The sequence below is a fragment of the Phyllostomus hastatus genome, unplaced genomic scaffold, assembly GCF_019186645.2.
Source record: "Phyllostomus hastatus isolate PE091 unplaced genomic scaffold, TTU_PhHast_1.1 phas_scaffold_39, whole genome shotgun sequence".
NCBI lineage: Eukaryota > Metazoa > Chordata > Mammalia > Chiroptera > Phyllostomidae > Phyllostomus > Phyllostomus hastatus.
Window position 1 is genome coordinate 34,100,431 of NW_025334028.1, and position 21,320 is coordinate 34,121,750.

The 21,320-nt window shown below is 48.3% G+C and overlaps 1 protein-coding gene across 1 annotated transcript in view; it reads right to left on the reverse strand.

Annotated features, from left to right (window-relative positions):
* ADARB2 (adenosine deaminase RNA specific B2 (inactive)) overlaps positions 1-21,320 on the reverse strand; it is a 436,890-nt gene that overhangs the window by 119,066 nt on the left and 296,504 nt on the right. Inside the window, exons 3-4 of the mRNA XM_045820262.1 lie at positions 21,108-21,194; positions 13,172-14,040 (exon numbers count right to left, since the gene is read on the reverse strand). Coding sequence (XP_045676218.1) covers positions 13,172-14,040; positions 21,108-21,194 — 956 coding nt within the window. The remainder of the gene's footprint in view (positions 1-13,171; positions 14,041-21,107; positions 21,195-21,320) is intronic.

The following is a 21,320-nucleotide window of genomic DNA, read 5'->3' on the forward strand; positions in this document are numbered from 1 at the left end:
GTCACTGTGCAAGTCCAGTTGTACATATTTAAATTCATTTATCCCAAAGTTAGCTACCTTGAGCTGCACAGTTTCAACTGTTGCCAGTTCACTACTTCTGGTCCCTAATAACTGCATTTCAGAAAAACTTCATTTCTATCACTCTTTTCCTATTTGTAATTTCTCTTCTAATCCCTGCCAAATAAAATGTTCCATTTTAGCCATTGCCTCTTTCTCTGTCTTCCTCGTCTCCAATAATCCTATATATAGGAAAAATGCTGAAACAAGAAAATCAGAATGATTTTGTCCAGAATGATAAGAATTTTAAAATTGTGTGAGTGTTCCACAGGGTGTGGCTTCCAAGAAAATTGGATAGGTTCTTTGACTGAGAGGCAGCCAGCAGTCCCAACCTCTAGGATGGCTCCTGAAGTCCTAGCGTGGGTGAATGGTGAGATGAAGTGAGGGATTTCCCAGACAGGAGAGGACGAATTGGCCTTTCTTTTTTCTCCTGCAGCCCGTGGGTGCCCAGTGGTTGACGGGCTCTCTGCTCCTTTGCAGGACTCTGAGGAGCCTGCCGTCAGCTTGCTCACACTGACGTCCACGTCAGTCCTAACTCGTTTCCCTCTCTCCCTCTCTCCAGCAGTTTCTGCAGGGCCCTGTGTTCTGGATTTGAATCATCATTTCTCTTCTGCAGTCCTTTCTGATTCTTGCTTGGATGACTCATAGCTTCCTTCCTGGTCAGCATCTCTCTCTCTGCAGCCCTGACACCAGGCTGCCACCTGCCCAGCCGGCAGCAGCCTTTCTCCAGAGCTTTCTCTACTGAGAAAGTGGATAAGATTTGAGTCTAAAACTGTGATGACTCAGTCACAACTGCAAAGTGTCTCCCTTACCTTCTACTGACCTGACACTTCGAAGAGAAGCAGGGGCCATCCTTTCGGGCCATGTTCCAAACGTTACTTTTGTGTGGGGTTGATAAGAACCTTCTGTTACTTAGAGTTTTTGAAGCTGCTCTCATGGACTCTGGGCTGTGTGTTTGCTGTTCTCACTTTCCTGCCTGACTCCTCCCATCTGCTTTGATTACAAAATGGATTAAAACAGACAAAGAAAGCAAAAATATCAGCCAGCCTCCCTTAGAGTGGATTTGTGTCAAATTTTAAGTAATTTCTGAGTCAATACTTCCACTAAGAAGGAGAGCTTGTCTGGCATTGAAAAGGCGAGCAGGTGCTGTCAGCACAGGTTGTGCTCCTCCTGCTAAGGCGAAGGGAGTGTTCCTTTGGGACAGGCACTGACCAACCTGAGATCGCATGCAGAGTTCAAAAAGTATTCCCAGCAATAGAGCACAAAGGTTTGGACTGATCTACTTTTGATATAAATTGTGGTATTTCGAAGCTATTCTATGGCATCACTTTTGCTGTCTTGCATTCTGATGGCTTCCTCAGAGAGCTAGGGTGCTGACTACCATGTGGAAAGGGAGCACATCATATGTGTGATTGTTGGTCTTCATGTATTCTGTGGGCCCAAGCACGTTGGTGTAGAATTCAATTAGCTTGTCTCAGAAAGGCACCTGTCCTAATGGCACTACTTCCTGCAGTTAAATGGGCCAGGATGTCTCATTTACTCCTTAGAACAGCACTATGATTCGGTCTCCCAGGTGAAGAATGATCCATCTAATTGGGGTCATGGGAGCTGGTCTTCCTGGGGTTCTTGACCTGCAGAGGCCATCTGTGCTCGCAGTGCTAGGCTGGTTGGAGAGGCATGTGCAGTGCTGGCTCTGCCTGTGACTGGCAGGAACTGGGGAAGTCAGCCTTGTGCTGGGCTCCATTTGGAAGCCGGTCCTCCAGGCACCTGAGCCTGTTTCAGCATCTCCATCAGTAACCAGATGACATTCTGATCCCCGTCTTCTTGGCTTCTCCATCCCAACTGGGTGACAGGTTGATTGGGAAAAGAAGTGTGATTAAAAAAATGTGCTTTCACAAACACAGGATTTCCATCAGATGTGTTTTCAGCATAGGTCAGAATTTTGGTTTTCTTTGTTTTGTGGGTCCTGGGCCAGACTGAGAAGGGTGCTGTCTGCATGGCAACTAGGCCTAGGCTTTGGACTCTGATCTGTTTGGAATCTGAGAAGCAAAGTAAAGTTTTTGGGTAAACTTCTAGGATCACTAGAAATGGTGTCTACCTAGAAGGCATAAAGTGATTTCAGGGTTTTTCTTACTGCAAAGTCATTGAAGCCTCCTCATAAAGACCGAGTTTTGCAAGAGGAAACCTCACATCATGGGGATGGGTCCTGCCTCACTTCTCCACCAGCTACCCCTACACCCTCGGGCAGGTCTCTCCCTCCTGTAGGATCTGGGGGCCATTCCTATAAAATTAGGGGCTGGGTTAGTGGTTCTAAGGTGCTACAATTGTCTGACTGACTGGCCAAACCAAAAGACCAAGTCATAAGACAGTGGGCATAGATGTCAGGTCACTTAGTCTTCCCATGTCATTACTCTCAACCTCAGAGGCATACAGGCCCCTCCTTTGGTGGAAGAACTGCCCATTTTACAGACCAGGAATCCCAGAGGCTTTGAGTGAGGTGCCCAAGGGCACCCAGCTGTGTGGGGTGGAACTGGATTTAAATTCAAGGCTCTGACCCTACTGTGACTCCTGGGGACAACAGGAAGCTTCACAGAGCTGTCCCCTGGGTTTCTCAAACTCAGTGGCCTAGAACCAAACTTGTAGTCTCTGCATCCCTGTCCCCATCCCCTGCACACATCACGACCTCTCCCCGCCTCAGGATGCTTCAGGGGTTCCCGCAGCTGCAAACAGCTCCTTCTCTGGAAAGACCCAGGCCCTTCATGGCCCACTATTTGCCTCCCCTTCCAGTCTGGCATGTACAGCATACCCAGTCCTTGGCTGTGACACAAATCTCCCCTCTGTCTTTTCTCATGCTGTTCCTGTCCTCTGGGGACATTTCTAGACCTGGATGTTAAACTTGTCCTTCTCTGGGAAGGCTTTCTTCTTCCCTAGTTTCATCAGATTTCTTCCACCCTTCACTTCCCCATGCTCTGTGTACACTCCTGTGCCACCAGTTCTCACAGCCCAAAGGCCCCTGTAGTGAGATGCCATGTCGTCCTGTGGGGCCTTTGTTTCCAGGCACGAGGACCCTAATCTGATGGCCTGAAGTGGCTGAGCCTCCCTGTCCTCCTGTTGTTGAGACAGCTCTGGCCTGTCATTTCTTCTAGTGGGGCCAGGGTTCTATGGGAGGAAGGCCACGTGGCTGCACAACTGCTTCCATGACTTTCACATCTCTGCTTTCTGTTTCCTGGCATTGGAATCCCAAATGATGCTCCATGGATGTCACAGGCCGACACGAGTGTTTTATGGAAGCAGCACATTCACTCCAGCTTCTCAATATAGATAACTGAATAAAACTTCTACCCAAACCGGGCAGACTGAGCATCATTTTACTAAATACTCTTCCTTTAACTGAGGTTGTCACCAATATACGAGGTTAAGCCACGGAGAAACTTACACTGCAGGGAGAAGATGGCTGTCTTCATGGCATTATTGTAATCACCACCACAGAGAAAATGCCCTGTACTAAAAGTCCCTCATGCTTAGGGTTTATAGAGTGATTTTTATTTTACTGAGTGCATTAATTTAGAAAAATGCATTTAAAATGTTTAATTGTGGTGCTATTGTCACAAACCGTAGTTCCAATTTCCACGCACCGCTGAACCCTAACACGTATGGCTGAGTGGGGATGAGACGCTGCGGGAGCAGGAGGGCGGATGGAGATCTGGGGGCATGAGCTCATCTGTCTCCAAACCCAGAGGATCTCACCATCCCCATGTGACAGGAGGGGCAGTGACTCCGTGAACCTCATTTTCATTCCCACCTTGGGAGAACTGGGGTTGTCACTGCATTTTGCTTAAAAAAATACAGCCATATAAGGAGGGAGAAACTAGATAGGAACCTAGCTGAGTCCTTGCTTTCCAGATTGTTCCAAAGAGCTGAGGGTGGAACAGATACAAATCACCTTGGGATGCAATGTGTTTAAACAGACTTTGACATTGAGCCAGTCTGCAATTCTTATCAAGAACTTTGGTGCTGAGGAGCAAAAGGCAAGAGAATAGGAGCAGGCTTCATCCCCACCTCCCTCTCTGGATGCCACTGTGAGGAGGGTGGGGCCCTGGGACAGCAAGGAGGAGCACACAAATCCCAGCATTGCCACAGCTCTCTTCCCACTGTCACTGTCCCCAGGCCTTCCCTTGCTTTGGAAAACTAGATTGTAATGGAAAACACCACTGAAGTGAGAAAATATAAGCTCTTCTATTGGGCAAAATGCTACAGATTGCACATCAACATGATGGTATGTTTGTGTGTGTTACTCTTAAATGTTATCCAGTAAGTGGCTGCTAGCATATTGTGCCCACGTTCTATAATCGTGCCGGCATATGGGCCTCTCGTACTGGGTTCTGTTTGCTTGGAGTGTGAGAGCTGGAAGCAAACATCCAATCACAGGCCTGTCTTTTCAAGATGAGGAAACTGAGGCCCAAAGGAGACTGAGGGCCTCTTAGCATGGCTAAGTGAAGTCAATGCCCCGGCTCCTACCTCCCGCAGCCAGTCTGAGCCCCACCTTGGTATTTTAGAATTTGCTTCCCCCCTTTCTCCCCCATCCGCAAACGGGATTAGAAGAGTGAATCTAAATTTTTCTTGGAACATTTGTCCTGTCTCCTCCCCAAATACTAACCATACTGAGCTTGTTTGTCCACCTGTGCCCCACGCCCCTGAAACCTGTGTCCCTGGAGTAAGAATGACAAACACGGTGATTTCCCTGTGACAAATGCCATTCCAGACACTTTGCATGTATTAACCCTTTTCATCCTCCCACCATTCTACAAGGTGGACGCTTCTATGATCATCCCACTTTACAGGTCAGGGCACCGGGGCACCAACCAAAGGAGGGGTGAGGTCCCACAGTGAGTGAGGGCGCAGTCAGTCTGGCTCAGGAGGCCATGCTAACTCTCTCCTTTCAGGACTGTGGTTACCTCCCTCACTGAGGATAGACAGTCTTGTAACCTGTTACCTGCCCAACATGGAAATGCACACACTCAGTTCACAAAGCCCAAAACATGATGTCTATGCTCAGATCTTATGCTCATTCTCTGCTGGAACCTGGGGAAACCTGAAGGCACTTCCATCAGGCCCAGCACACAGTAAGCACTATATAAATGTTCACTGACACGACACTTATATAAAATCATGCATACGCAGAGCACCAAATGCAGGGGTGAGCAAAAGTAGGTTTATAGATTTTTTTCTATGGAAAAATATATAATACAAGAATAAACTCTGTTTCATGTACTTAATAACTGTAAGACTACTTTTGCCCACCCCTCTATACTGCTACTGTATGCACACCAGGATCACTAATTGAAAAGTGAGTGTGAGGAGAGGCAAAGAGACAGAGCGAGAGAGATAGAGAGATAGAGAGATAGAGATAGAGATAGAGATAGAGATAGAGATAGAGAGAGAGAGAGAGAGAGAGAGAGAGAGAGAGAGAGACAGAGAGAGAGAGACAGAGACAGAGACAGAGACAGAGACAGAGACAGAGAGACACAGAGATTGAATATGGCTCTAGGGCACTCAAGGTGACTTGTGGGGTTGGTTGTGCACTGCATTGCTGTGAGGGACCATGGAGGTGGGAGAGGCTACAGAATTGTTTTTGGTAGGAAGAACTTTCCTTATAGCTTCTTGAGAATTTAAAAGCTGTAAGGAATGGAAGCCATCCTAAATGCTTCTCAAGGCATCACCATTGCCTGATTTACTCACATTTCCTCAAGAAGGGGTCAGCAGATCTGGGGTGTGATTCCCCGTGTGGGCCTAGGGGAACATAGGTCCACCTCCTGAGAAGACCCTGCCTCCTGCAGGGCGAGCACTGGGCAGTTGCTCAAGGCAGTGTCTTCCAGGCTTGCAACTGTAGCTGCCCAGGCCGTGCTGTATCTGACATATGGCCACCCTCCCCTGCAGCTGGAGTTTATGCCGCCTTGTGGCCTAGCCCAGATGTGGCCTCTGCATCATGGTTGGAAGCTCTCCTGCACATCTTCCTCTGGCTTGCATCCTTCACAGACCTCACTCCCCTCTCACTCAGGACACCCCTGTGCCCCACAGTTCTCTTGGCACCTGCTTCCTGGGGAACAAGAACCCACATGGGATGAGATGGGAGTTTGCAATGTGAGGCCCAGCAGTGGCAGAGACAAGGAGGGGTTCCAATTCCCACTCTTGGACCCAGTGTGCAATGCCTACCAGGTGTCATCCATGTAGCTGGAGCAGCTGTAGGGCTGTTCAGCCAGTTAGCACAATGGGGAGCTCTCCGCTCCATTCTGGGATAGTGGTTCTTTCCATAGAGAGCCCACCTCCCTGTGGGATCCTGGGGCCCTGGGAGAGCAGAGGCCAGAGACCAGATGGAAATAGCCCAAGATGCCTCCATAGCCTATGATGATTGCACAGAGGGTGAGGTGGCAGCTGGGCCTAGGAGCTGGAGTTTCCAAGCAGTGAGGGCCTTCTAAGATGTTGCAAATGACAAGCTTGGACCTCTTACTCTGCTGCATTTCTTCCCCATCTCTCATTGGCACCCTGTATCTGTGAGGCACTCCTCCCCCTCTCTTGGCTGGCCCTCTATGCTTTCTCTGGCTCATTTACATGCTGGCAATCTCCCTGTTGGCTGTCTCTCCTCTTTCAGTGTGAGAATGTGTCCCTGAGGGAGGGGGACCTGGCTGTCCCAGCAAAGCCTGCCAAGGAAGGGCAGGCTCTCTGCTGACAGAGGTAGTCTTCCAGTGTGGGGGCTATTGGTGAGCTCCTAGCCACCAATGGGGCTCTGAGGGGGATTAGCCCCCTGGGGGACGCCCCCGACAGAGAATTCTAAATGCACTCCCTAGTTTCCCCCTCCCTGAACTTGGGAGCACCATCTGCAGGACACAGCTCCAATAAACACATCTGTAGGACACAGCTCCACAGGGAGGTGGGCTCTCTGTGGGAGTGGGGCCCTGGCCCTGGGAACCCCCTTTCCCCTCACGTAGTCAAGCTCTGGGATGTCTCAAAGTCAGTCAGTGCTCCTTGTTTCCTGTATGGAACAGGCTACGTGCACCCTTGAGTCACCCTCACCGTGCTCGCTCACAGGGTACTATGCTGATAATTGTGTCTGTTTCCTGAACAAGCCTGTGCAAGTGCTGGAGTCTGGGCAGAGGTCGGCTGGCATCCAAGGGCTCCCTCATCATCCTCCTAGCTCCACCACTCACCAGTAAGACTCTGGGCAGAAGACTTAATTTCCTGTGTCTCAGTGTCCTCATCTGGACAGTGGGGACATGAATAGTGCCACCTCCAAGGGGTTTATGAGGCTTGAAAGTGCTATTGTGTGGAAAGCACCTAGAACAATAGGGGCTCCAGGGAGCCTGAGAATATTAGCTCCTAATAAAATCTCCTGACAGTCATCACCATCACCACTGTGAATTGTGGCTACAGAATAATGAGACAAGTGGGAAAGCTTGCTTCTTCTGCCTATGTAATAGTAACTATATTTCAAAATGCTAAACGCTGTATTGGAACACATAGGCTTAAATACATATTTAGCTCTTTTTACTAAAACTGCACTAAACTTGTTTTAGTAGGGACTCAGATGGTGGAGGCTACTCTATAAATGCAAATTCTGCCTTGTACTTAGAGGTAAAAGGATTTATAAGTGCATTTTTTGTATAAATGTGTATCTTATTGCATATACATTATATATGTGTATTATATATAAATATTTACTATATCATATTTGTATATATTATATAAAAATGTATTAAGCATCTAAAAAGCCTTCAAAACCCTCATTAAGGAGGGATTTTAGAAGATATTTCCATGTGTGATGATAATGAAGTGACTGTCACTGTAGTTCTGGCCATCAGCGCCTCTTCTGAGGAAACAGGGACAGGGTGAAGGTCCAGCTGAGCAAGGAATGACGCTGTGGCGTCCGCTGCTGTCCCAGGGTGTCCTTGGGCAGATCAGCATGGGCAGTGTGAGGCAAAATGCATGCAGCTTCCACATCGAATCATTTAAAATTGAAGCTTACTTAAAATTTGAGCAGCCTTTGCTGCTAATTTGTTACAGGAATGCTAACGACAAGTCTTGCTTTGCTGTGGTTAGGGCCCTGTGTCTCCTGAGTGAGCTAGATTGGCAGGAGTAGGAGATTGGAAAGACGGTCTGTAAAGTGACCAGAGGCAGCCAGGTCACCTTGGTGTTTGGGAGAAGGAAGGTAAATTTTTGCAAACATCCTGTTAATGCCTGCAGCCCAGCTGTTGTGAATGGAGCCAGAGCCAGTGCTCCATCTAACTCTGCAGCTGATTCTGGGACAGAGTCCATGAATTGGGGCCATGTGCAGGAGTTCTGATCCAAATTTTCTATGAAATGCTGAAACTTAAAAAACATTGTTGGTTATATATTCCCATGGTTTCTGCCCCTCCTACTGGAAACAGGGGTGATGCTTCACAATGCCACCCCTTTTTAGAGTTAGTGTAAGTTTTCCTCACTTTCTTTTTACCCCTATCACATGTCTGTGTTCTGCTCAATGACCTGTTTCCATGGGAAGGAAATGCTGAAAGATATGCCTTTCTGGTTGAATTTAATGCTTTTGTGAATTAAACTCTTTTTATACTGGGGGGTGGTGGTAGTGGGAAATAAAGATAAAAAGAGATGTAAATTGTATGATATTATTATTATTTTAAAAGGTGATTCTTCCAGGAAATGGGTATTCATAATCTGACATGGCCTTATTATTACTTCCAAGTATCTCATTAACCTAGAGGAATTCCGTGCCAGGAGGAAGAACCAACTGCAGATGAGGAAAATAAATGAGGGATTTGGCCCCCAGCTACCTCCTGGTACATTGGTTTCCTTGTCACCTGGTGTTTGCCGAGAGCCCAGTCTATATCCTGGGCGAGTGCTGTAGGCCCTGCTCATTTAGGCCTGTACTGTGGTTTAAAAATTCTGATAAAGTCTTGGTCTCAGCATTCTGGCTAAGAGACCTGAAGTCATATCTCATGAAATTGAAGGATCAGAACCAGCCTTATTCTGAGACACAACATGATGAGAATCAGATCCTGGAGAAACCAACCCCTGTGATCTTCATCTTTATTGATGATATTATTCTTCAGAACTTACTCTATTAAAACTGAGGCAGAGGCCCTGGCTGGCGTAGCTCAATGGATTGAGCACGGGCTGCGAACCAAAGTGTGGCAGGTTCGATTCCCAGTCAGGGTACATGCCTGGGTTGCAGGCCATGACCCCCAGCAACTGCACATATGTTTCTCTATCTCTCTCTCTATCTCCCTCCCTTCCCTCTCTAAAAATAAATAAATAAAATCTTAAAAAAAACTGAGGCAGAAACAAGTCTGTGTTCCTTGACCCTTACTGTTGGAAAATGACAGTATTACTTCAGAGGAGGAGATGTTTCACTCTGTCCAGAAAGTTGGTGATGGGATGGTGGATGCAGTGGCACAACCTCTTTACTTGAGGGGCGTTGGGGGTCATGCTTGGTCAGGATCATCTTGATGACGAGCAAACATCCAATCTGCTCTGTGGGTCCTGCCAGGATCCTCTTCTCCAGGCTGAGGCTGAGAGCCCCGAGGAGGCTCCAGAGGGCAGGGCACTAGGCAGGGCAGTTAGTTGCCTGACTCACCTGTGTGAGAATCACTGTGCAAGTTCCTGGGCCTCCCTTCAGCACATGCTGCGCTTTGTGCACCTGGGCCCACTGCTGGCTCACAGCACCTTATGCACTGCCATGTTTGAACTTCTTTTCACTGAATGCTACTCAAAGGGGTAATATTACTTAGTTTCATTAATTACTAAAAGATGAAACTACTTGGGCTGGTTCTGAAGCTTCACTCACACAAGACAGAGCCTTTGGTTAAAACACTGAACAGAGATGTGCTTGCTTCTGTACAAGTGTGACCCAATGAGGGTATCTTAGAACCAGACTCCTGACTTGTCCTCCCCTCTGTAAGGCAGAACCTGGGGCTTTGGGCAAAGAACAGGAAATATTGGTGCTGATACCCAAGTTCCAGAAACTGTGTCTCTCCAGTACTGACTGTCCTGCCTTCCCCCTGTGTGCACCTTAAGAGGGTTCTCAGAGGTCAGTGGCTTGGGGGAAACGCCTTTCTGGTAGTGTGTGCGGTGGTTCTGGGAATCTGGCCAGGGCAAGGGTGCCTGGCATACTATCCCCGAGCAGGTGCTAAAGGCACCATTAGACAGGATAAGGAAGGGTTGTACCACTGGGGCCTTGGAGGTGAGGGCCACCGTGTCGGCAGGACTGGATGTCTGCTGTATACACAGAGTGTTGGATCAAGCAGGAAAGCAAAGCAGCACTTACAGGGATTCTTGGAATCTTTTTTTTTTAAGATCAGTTTCTGCACCTAGATTCTAGGCCATGTCCAAGATAGGATTCAAATTTAATGAAGCCACTGATGGTACCTGGTCCTGGGGCCCCTGATGCACTCAGCCCCACCCAGCCTGGGGAATGGGTCAAGGGGATGGTGACGAGCCTCGGGACAGCAGTGGCTGGGGTGTGACGGATGGCCCGAAACCCTTATGCTGCTCCGCGCCCTCCATCATCCATGCAGGGTTGTTAGCAGACTGTCAGAGGAAAATAATTTAGCGGTTGTGGCTGTAACTGATGTGCTGTATTCTAGGGTCAAACAACTGTTACAAAGCACTGGTGCCACCTGGTTCCTCCACTGCACGAGCTCAGGGGTGACAAGATGACAGGAAATGCATCTCGGCTGCAATGCACTGACATCCTTCAACAGTCACTCGGGGTGGGGTGGACTGGGTGCTGCTGCAGGAGGGAATGGATGTTTCTTACTTACAGGAAGTGCAGGGCCCATGAGGGCCCTTGGTGGGATGGCCACACAGGAAAATGACAGGCTGGAAGACTAGGGGACACACTGCCTTGCACTATGCAAGAGGGACCTTCTTGGGGAAGGTGGTGAGCAGACAGAGGTGATGTGGAAGCCAGGGGCCACCTGGGGCTCATGCAGTTTGCAGGGGGCAGTGTTTTTTTGGGTGTGGTTGGCAAGTTTAAGCTACAGATTTGGAGAAACAGGATTGGAAGGAAAAAGGGAGACAACAAAATAAAATAGAGGTGCCAGAAAAGAGAAATGAGGCTGCAAACTTCTGGCAAGATGTGCTCAGGGACCTATTGGCTCTGAACTTCTTGCAAATAGCATATTTCTACCCGGATTGTGTGTCATTTGAGGATGGAGATTATGGTCTATACCCTTTAACCTGCTCCTGAGAAAGTTCATTAAATATGTGAAAATGAACGAAGGCCTTGGGGGCAGAGACAGCAGGAGAAATAGCCGTCCTCCTCTGGAGCTCCTTGTTGGATGGTCTCTCCCTCACTCGGTGGAGCTGTGAGAAGTGGACCTCTATCAGATAAATATTTATTGAGGGTCATGATTCAGCATGAGGCATCTGTCCTTGTGTATTAGGTTGTTCACTGTGGTGTACGCTTTGTGCTCCTTGAAGCCCGGGTGGCACCTGCCTCCTTCTACGGATGCTCAGCCTCCCTGGGAAACAGTGGGTTCTGTCTGAGGAGCTGCGATGTGATCACATAGCCATGGTAGTAACGAGTTAGTTACTGAGTGCTTACTACAGATCTGCACTGGGTTAAGTGCTTCTGACTATGTAGAATGTTCTTTTTCATGACTGAGGACAAAGTGAATAAAAATACTTTCCTGCATCTAATACATTAGTGATACCTACAGATAATTCTTTTTCTGGGTGGGGGGTGCTACAGATAATTCTGAAAAGGCTAAGACAAGAGGTAACTTGCATAAGTAATCAGTTGTAAGGCTTGGAAGGATGAGGTTGTTTTGGAATGGGATAAAAATAGTTCCTGACACGTGGATGGTTCTATGAAAGTATTTCTTCAATGAGCAAAGGTGAACCAGTGTGAGAAAGCAGACCTGTTACTGGTGTGAAAGGGCCAGAGAGATGAAGGTGACATAGAGTTCCAGCCCTGTCCTTGTTCCAAGCCTCCTGCTTCCTGCTGCAGGCTGGACCCTCAGACCCACCTCCTCCCTGTGGCTGGACCCTGGAGTCCAGACTGCCACACAGGCACCTGACACCGGTTAGAATCACTGAGATGAGACGATTCACATTCACTTCCCTTCCTCCAGCCTCCAAAGTGAGAAACTACACAAACTGCTACCTAATGTGCATTTTCACCTCCTGCTGGCCCTCCTGCTGCAGAACTGTAGGAGACTGTTCTGCATGGCGTGGGCCCAGTTCCCACTCGGAGATGCACAGGACCCACACCCATGGATAGGTTCTCCCATGGGGAGTCAGGCCTGCAATGTGCCTAGGCTGCTTTGAGTCTTGCTTTTGCTAGAAGACTCCCTCACCCTGGATTGAGGACATTTACTGCAAAGTAACTTCCTAAAATCCATGCTAAACCTTCCAAGGATGAGCTTAACCAGTTCAACCACTTTTCCCTTTTCATTTGCAAATATTCCTCTTCTGTGATGTGCTTAGCAGCATTGGCTTCTTTGTTTTCTGTAAAAGGTAACCACCTAAAGCCAACCAGGATAAAGTAAAGGAGGACCATAATGTAATGTGATCAAAAATAGAAATAAAGGCGGACCACGGCAGAGGCTGTGGCTTTTTGCTCCCCTTGAGAGCGAAGCTGCTCACCCTTTTCCTCCATAGGACTTGGTAGTCTGTGTGAACATCTCTCCCCTATCCACAATGTCTCGGACCCCAGGAGCCGGGGTCTGCATCATAGAACCCAGTCACTGAAGTGCACCTGACAATGCCAGCTATCCTTCCCTGTCACCCTGTCTGGGGATGGCCCCTGCATCCCCCCTGCCCTGTGTCTTGCCATTGGTGTCATCACAGACATCACCTGCCTTCACTCTCCACCCCTACCTCTGCTAAATCTGAATGCTGACATTTTTTTTTCACATGCACACGATTCTCTCCCAAAGCTAGACACTTGCTCTAATGGTCAGGCTGGAATGGGCTGCGCTGGCCTTTCTGGGAGGGGTGTTTGGGGGTGCTCTCTACTTACAGCGACTGGAGCAGGGGGACTGCCTGCTGCCTGTCCCAGCTCACGATCTCCTAGCATCCGGGAGATGCCACCTGCTGGGAGCTACCTGAGAATTCTCACCTGGGGCAAGAGGTGGCTTTTACTCCTGCTGGGCATGTGGCCAGGCAGCCGGATGTCGAAGAGGGCCTGGAGGGCGGCCTGTGCCGCCTGGCCCTTGGCCAGCTTCTTGCTGCGTCCCGAGCCTTCAAACATTCTGCCGTCCACGCTCACGGCCATGACGAAGCTCCGGGGCCGCTGCTTGTCAGCCGGCTCTGAGAGGCACACGTAGCGCAGGCCGGCGCGCAGCTGGTTCAGCACAACCACTGGGTTCCTCTCGCCCGGGGCCACCAGGTCCAGTGTGTGGTGCAGCAGCCGACCCCGCCGGCATGCCGGGGAAAACAGCTCGGGCTCGGCAGGGCAGCGACCTGGGAAGGCCGCAGTGGGTGCTGCTGGTTCGAACTGCTTGAACAGTGTGTCTGGGAAGTCAGCCTGGTCAGAGGTGAAGTCTGTGCAGGGGCTGGTGCTGCTGCCCATGGCCAGGTGGGCCTGGCAGGCGTTGGGGAACTGCACAAAGGAGCGCAGGGCCAGCTCGGCTGCCCGCATCTTGGCCTTCTTCTTGGTGGGCCCTGTGCCCTCAAATGTGAGCCCATTCACCTCCACGGCCACAGCGAAGATGGGCGCATGCACGGGGCCGGTCTGGGACACCATCCGGTACTGCAGGCCGGGCCGCAGCTCGTGCAGCTGGACCAGCGCGTTCTTGGGCGTCATCGACCACGAGAGCGTCTTCCAGATCAGCTGCAGTTTGCAGAAGTGGCCACCATTGCCCTCCTCCAGAGGCCTTTTCCTCTTCATGCCAGGTGCACTGCCTCGGGCTCTGTCGCCAATGGGCAGTGGCCGTGCTTCCAGGTTGCTCACATTTCGGTTCTCCTTCACATCTGCACTGCTGGTACCTGGAGGTGAGAACAGACAGCGGTGACCCAGGGCTCTCAGTTTACCTGAAGACAGACACCACTTCTGACGACTGTACTGTGCCCATGAGCCCAGCTGCTGGCCTGAAAGCCAAGCCTCTGAGATGTGCCCACTGGACAGAGCCTTCTGGGGACAAGTTAAACAGCTCCCTTTGTTTCTAGGCTGACAGGGTCACTGAGCTTCCCTGAAAGTGGGGCCAATGGCCTGGGAGGAGGAAGGCCATGTAGCCCTGAGCAGCTCCGCATTTCTAAGAATGCTGGGTGTGGACATGGTGAACCTGACCCGCTTCTTCCTTCTGCTCTGAGTGTGGCTGAGATGTAGTGGGGCTGAGGCCACCTGGGCACAGGCTCCCTGCCCCCTCTCCCAAAACCTCCCCAGAACCAAACCACACGTGGCCCTTCCTTCTATCAGCTTCAGGCAACACTGAGGGCCATGCAGTCCTTCCCTGTGGAGTGGACTGATGACTGAATTGCGGTGCGATCCTAGGGAGGAAGCCTCGGTAGCACCATGGTGAATGAATCAGGTCTGCATGCTTCAGGGTAGAGGAATCTCACAAGCATAATGCTGCATGATAAAAGCAACTTGCAAAGTGTTACACAGAGTGCAATGTCATTAATATAAATTATAACAATGCAGGCATTGCGTGCTGTTCGTGTAATCAGACATAGTGGTGAAGCTTAGATGCTAGGCTTCCTAGGAAACAAGGAGAAAATGGAATTGGGGCCCAGGCAAGGGCTTCATTTGTATCTGTGATGTTTTATTTCTTTTGCAAAAAATGATATACGTTAAATTTAGCAAAGTCATCATTTGCTAACTATAGGTGGTGCACATGTGTAACAATTTAACTATCTTGGACCACTCTTCACTAATGAAGCTATTCCGTTTAGAAAACCACAGCTTGGATTGTCACAGAACTGCTCCACCAGAGTCCCTGTCACCTCCTGGGGAGGATGTTTCTGGAACGCTAACACAGTTTCCTATAAAATGCTCCAGGATGATGGTCATGGGCCTCACATTTCCCTGTCACTGAGCCCCGCTCCCTCTTTCCCTCTGGTGTCTTTCTTATTCTTCATCTCTCTCTGGGGGTGGGGTCACAGCACCATCTTCTAGGAGGGGACATGGAGGCTCAGAGATGTGGAGATGCTGTTGGAAAACTGGCTGAGGTGGGATTTCACTCTGGGAGTGTCTTGTTCCCGTGAAGATGAATTTATGGGCCCAGGACAGTGCCACCATCCCTTGGCTATATCACAGGGACGCCTGTCTCTGGCGGGGAATGAGGTGCTGAGAGTACATAGTCTGCTGTTTGTGTGTACGGATGTGTGCTGTGAGGTTGCAGGGGGCGAGCCACACGTAGACGACCCCCTGTGCCCTTCGATTTCTCTCCTTGGGAACCGAATCAGGATCTCAGGAGTTCCAGGTGGTTGTATAGCAGGTTGTGAATGAGTTTTCTTTTGTGAAGCTAGTGGAAACTTGGGGAGGTTTTTATAGCCAGCCTGCAGCTTATGAATAAAGGCTGAGAACTTTCTCCTCAGCCTGCCCCAAGCCAAGCTGCAGTGAGACCCAGTGGCTCAGTTGCCTCATATCCACGTTGTCGCTGCTGAAGAGTAACAACTAGAAAGGGCAATCTCACAGGCACAGAAGACACTTGAACTATTGGGTGCCTCAGACAGGGGCTCTCACACTGGACAAGGCTTCTCTGGGTTCATTGCTGTGTGTCCTTCCTGCTCAGGGGCTCTCAGGGATGACTCTTGCCAGCATCCACCCCAGCTCCCCCAGACAGTATTCCCAGTAGTGGTGAGTGTATCCATTTTGAAAGTGCTGTTTGCTGAACTGTCTATTTCTCATGAGCTCTGTCCTCTATGTTGTGAGGCAGCTCTGTTGATATTTTCTCTGGTGGTTTGCATCTATAAAATATTGGGTCTGCAGGGGTAATTGTGTTTAAAAGAGTGAGCCTGAGCATTTTATAAGTTAGAGGTGGATGGTGTCCCTTACAGGCTATTTTGTAGGAATAATTACGTCCTGGTATTAAGCGTCAACTTTCAGCCCTTTGTGAGTCATTGTGCATCTGGGTCTACACACCCAGGAACGCTGCCATGGGGGGTATTTCAGGCCGTGGGCAGTAGATCAGATTAGCCATGCAGTTTCCCAAATGGAATGTAAAGATGGAAAAAATAACCTGCCTGAAAGCACCATAGCAGATTGCCTGGAAACTGCTGATTTCTCACAATGTGAGGGTCAAGGGAGTCTGTGCACGTGACTAAAGTGGCCGGCATATCGGGTGACCTCTGTTGCCTTTTTAGGCAGAACGGTTTATCTTGGAGCATCAGCCATCATGGTCCGAAACTTCCCCTCCACCTGCAATGAGATTGCTTCCAGGATCTTCTCTTCCACGACACTTAATATCCAAGGATGATGGTCATTATTAGTTTTTCAGGGCATAGACACAGTTATGAGATTGTGACATGAAGAGTACTTCCAAAATAACCAATACCTAATAACTGATAAAAATGCAGACCTCTGGCCATATCCTGGACACACTAGCTAGAATCTCCAGAATGATGTTACCCTCTGGCTTTTGCAAACAAGCAGATTAAGGGTCCAGTTCCCTTCAACGCAGCCCACATGCTCGTTTTCACTGGGCTGCTGAGTCTGGGTATGGCAGAGAGGGCAGTAGTCACCCCACTGGTTCTGGGGTCAAGTAGATGAAAGGTGAAAGTCCTCTCCATCTTTTATGCAGGTAGGACAAGTCCCTCAACCTGCCCAAATTCCATTTTCTTAAGATGGCAAATGTGGGTTTTAATAAAGTTTATCTGACAATATTTTTATATGGTTGAATGAAAAGAACACATGTAATAGGCTTAGCAAAAGCCCTGACATACAGGAAAGTCTAGTGCATGTTTTAAAAATAGTGTTGTTCTCCCTCATGGGGGGGATATGTTCTAAGACCCTCAGTAGATGCCTGAAATCTCAGATTATACCAAATCTTATATGTACTATGATTTTTCCTATACATACATTACTATGATAAAGTGTTAACTTACAAATTAGGCACAGTAAGAGATTAACAACAGCAATAATAAAATAGAAGAATCATAACAATATACTGTAATAATGTTAGGTGAATGTGGTCTCTCTCTCTCTGATAACCTATCTGATAACTCAGTGACTAAAAAGCATTTTGGAGAGAAAGATTAAAATTTTGAGTAGTCACAGTTGTGGTTAAAGCTGTATTTTCCAGGTGAAATACATCTTTCAGAATTAAGTTCAGTTACTGGGCTGTAACTGTGCAGTGGCTGCCTCTGTCAACTGTGGGGGAGGCCCTCGGTGGCCACCTCACAGTGGTAATCACCTGGCGTGAGTGCAGGCACCATGTGCTAACTAAGCACGAACCTCTGCCCCGTCCTGGTCCCTGGGCTGGTGTCTGCCTCAGTTCTTACAATATTTGAGTTGTCGGGAGCTTTTTGCTGCATTGCCTCACTCATAATGACTTTGCTGTGTTTGCATGTTAGAGGGCAGCTGTCTGATCCACTCTCCTGACTAGACAGGGCTGGCTGACAGGAGCAAGGTGGATGGTCTTCTCTCTCCTCATGCTTCAGGGGTAAGAAGATGAGTGAAAAGGGGGCAGCTGTGGTGGCCGATCAGGTGGGCCTGGTGACTTGGAATACGGGATGCAAGGTCCTAGGTGTGCAGGTTGTGCACTGGCCTGACACTGATGGTGCTTGGATCAGGCTCTGCAGCAGGAGAAGATGGCCCCCTTTTAAGACTTGTCTCATGCTGTGTGGAAGCTGCGACTACCACACATCTATCGTGGTGATAGCCACGATCATGGTGTGGTGGGTGGCTGCCCTCACTCCAGACCCCATGCAAGCAGTGTGGCCTATGTAGGCCCTGGCCCTGTCCAGGATTGGGCAACTCAGCCCCTCCTCATGTGACACCTTCTGGTCAGTGGCAGAAACAGAGGTCAGGGGACAGTGACCACTCTCTTCAGTGTTTGAAGAAGAGAGCATTCAGGGTTACCAGCTTAGGCACAAAGTCTTCAAAAGGTGGCATCATCTGGTTGACTGTTAGCCAGTACCCAGCCTGCTGATGGGCTCACGGGCACTGTCCTCTCTCAGGCCAAATCTTGGTCTGGCTATTGATCCCTGAGCCCAGCTCACCCTGGACATTGGATCTGAGCTCCAGGAAAGGAGCAGAAGTGAATGATGGGGCCAAGGCTACAGAGGGGGTGGGAGACAGATGGTCCTGAATAGTGGAACTTCATCTTAAACCAACTCAGACACATATGTTCCATAGTTTATAGCTACAAACAGGAGACTTCAAAGTAAGGAAACACTTGCCTCTACCACCTCCCCGTCTCCCTGCAAATGTGTGTACACACATTCATGTACAGTGAACATCCATTATACACCACCACCACACACATCACACGCACACACACACACACACACTACATACATTACCTAGACATGCACACGACACATATAACGTGCACACAGAGACACAGATACACTCACCACACACATTTGTACACATATACACTCAACACAGAGACACACATATGTGCACACACAATGAACATCTACTATACACCATGCATATCATACACACCATACACATTACACACATCTAGATATCACACACATCACACATATAACATACAAATACATAGATACAAACACCACATACATACACACAGGCATACATACATGCATATGCAGTGACCATTATGTATAGCACACTATGCCTTTACTTCACACACATCACACACATTCCATACAACATACACTCAGATCCACACAGTATACACATCTCACACCACACACCCATTACACAAAACACAGAACATGTACCATACATATACCATACACACCACGCGCCCCACACATACTTTATCCACACACACACATACACCCTCTAGGGCAGTTGCATTCATCCTCTCCCACCTTCTGGTGGCATAGGGCAGTAAGCTGAGAGACTGCATGCTTAATACTAGTGAGGAGTGTTAACTAAGACAAGCACATTCATTTGGAGGTGTATCTTTTTAAAAATATATTTTATTTATTGATTTTTTAGAGAGGGAAGGGAGGAAGAAAGAAAGGGAGAGAAACATCAACGTGTGGTTGCCTCTTGTGCACCCCCCACTGGGGACCTGGCCTGCATCCCAGGCATGTGCCCTAGACTGAGAATCAAACCCACAATGCTTTGATTTGCTGGCTGGTGCTCAATCCACTGAGCTGCACCTGCAGGGATGGAGGTGTATCTTTGAATAGCTTGTGACAATAGGGTTTTCTAAGTATATTGATATCATATATTACAAAGGGGATGATTAATCCACTGATAGAAATACAATTTCCAAGCATTTCAAAAGCTAATTTTAACATGTAATAAATACTTAAAAGTCATTCTTATCTGTACATTTTTACCTATTAGCAAGTGAGCAGAATCAGGAAAATAACCTTAATTACTGGCACTAGCCAACACTGATGGAACATTTATATGTTTCAGGTCCTTGCCTAAAACATCTTTATGTGCTATCTTATTTGATTCTGACCTCAACTCCATGGTTCAGGTTATGTCACTGTCCCCAGCTTGGAAATGAGGCTCTGAGGGTCTGAGCGGTGATGCTCACAGCCCTGAGCAGTGGTGCTAGAGATTACAGAGCACGAGATGGCTTGGAGGTCTTGCCCGCACTGGGCTTCTACTATCAGGTTAGTTCTGGCATCAGAAATCATTAGCCCAGTGAGCTGTTGGAAGGGGAGAGAGATACTTCTACATGGAGAGGCTGACCCAGCCAGGGTTCTCACAGCTCAGGTGGGAAGGATGAGGAAATACTAAGATTTCATTCCTCAAGTTATCAGTGCATTGATGAAGTTCTGGAACATTTCCAATTTAGATCATGAGAGAACAGAAACAATCATTTGTCCATGTTTTGCTTTGACCCTAGTGTTTGCTGGGGAATGGGCCTTGAATGGGTAGTCACCAGATCTGTGTTCTGATTCCCATATGACTTTCTCCTCAGCTAGCAAACAAAAGACTAATAATACTAGAGTGTCTCTAACATTTGCTCTGGTTTGACATTCAGTGGTTCTGTGACTTTGCTTTAGTGGAATAATCCAGGGCAGTAACTCGTTTTCAACCTTGAGGATAATTATGTTTTTGGGAAGGGGCTGTTCATGCACATGTGTAGTGTTTCTTAAAAGTTGATTGCAAATGGACAATATCCCTATGCAATCTTCCCCACCATTGCTTCTTGGTCAGGTCAACAATCGCAGTGACTGCCAATAAACCCTCCATGTCCTTTCTATCCCAGGACAATGAGCATGTTCCTAACTCTTTCTGGCTGAGAAGGTGACCCATCTGTTAGGTAATGTTGAAATGCAAGAGGTGTTCATATGTTTTCGAACACTTCACCCCCTTGTTTAAATGCCTGACAATATGCTACACACAAGAGGCGAGTGTAATGCATGCCAGACATGCCCAGACTCTCACACACTGTCTGCTCTGCCTCCTCAATGGTCTGCACAGGGGCACTGTTTAGGGCCCCTCCCCAAGCCAGCATTTCAGTCCCCACACCTCACTGCTTGGTGTCTCTCCAGTTTGAAGTGCCAGAAATGTTTCGACAGGCAGGCACCCATCCAGCTCTTTCCTTGTTAAATAATTGTATGAACTGTTTCAAAGAGACTGTGTTTATTTTTCTTTTTCTTCTCTTTTTCTTTTTAGTTTGAAGGAGAAAAAACACAGGAAAGGGAGGAGGGATGGTCCAAGAGAACTTTTCAATATACATATATGTATAATCCCTAGAGCTCTCAATCACACAGTTACTTCTACTATTTTCCTACCACCTAGGTGAGGATGGAATTCTAGGTGGGAATGGAATTCCAGGTGGGTATGGGTTCCAGGTGGGGATAAAATTGCAGGTGGTCATGGGAGCAGAGCTTCCTGCTCTTTGAGATACAGATATTTCCCTCTCCCCCAACATCCCAAGGGTTTCCAGCTTTGGGTACATTGGGCTGGGACCCCCTCCTCTTTGGGGAACGGGACTACTTACTTAGATTGTCTTCATCCTCTGTGTTTGTGGCCCCGGGGCTCAAGTGCTTGAAGGGAGTGATGAAGGCTGACAACATGCTTACTTTGTCTGGAAAGAAAAGAACAGGAAATGCACTTTGACATGGAATTTCAGAAAAATTCTGTGCTTTCATATGTTCTTATTACTGAGGGTTTGGACAAGGGAGGTTGAAAGGTCATTTTGATTTCATCCACT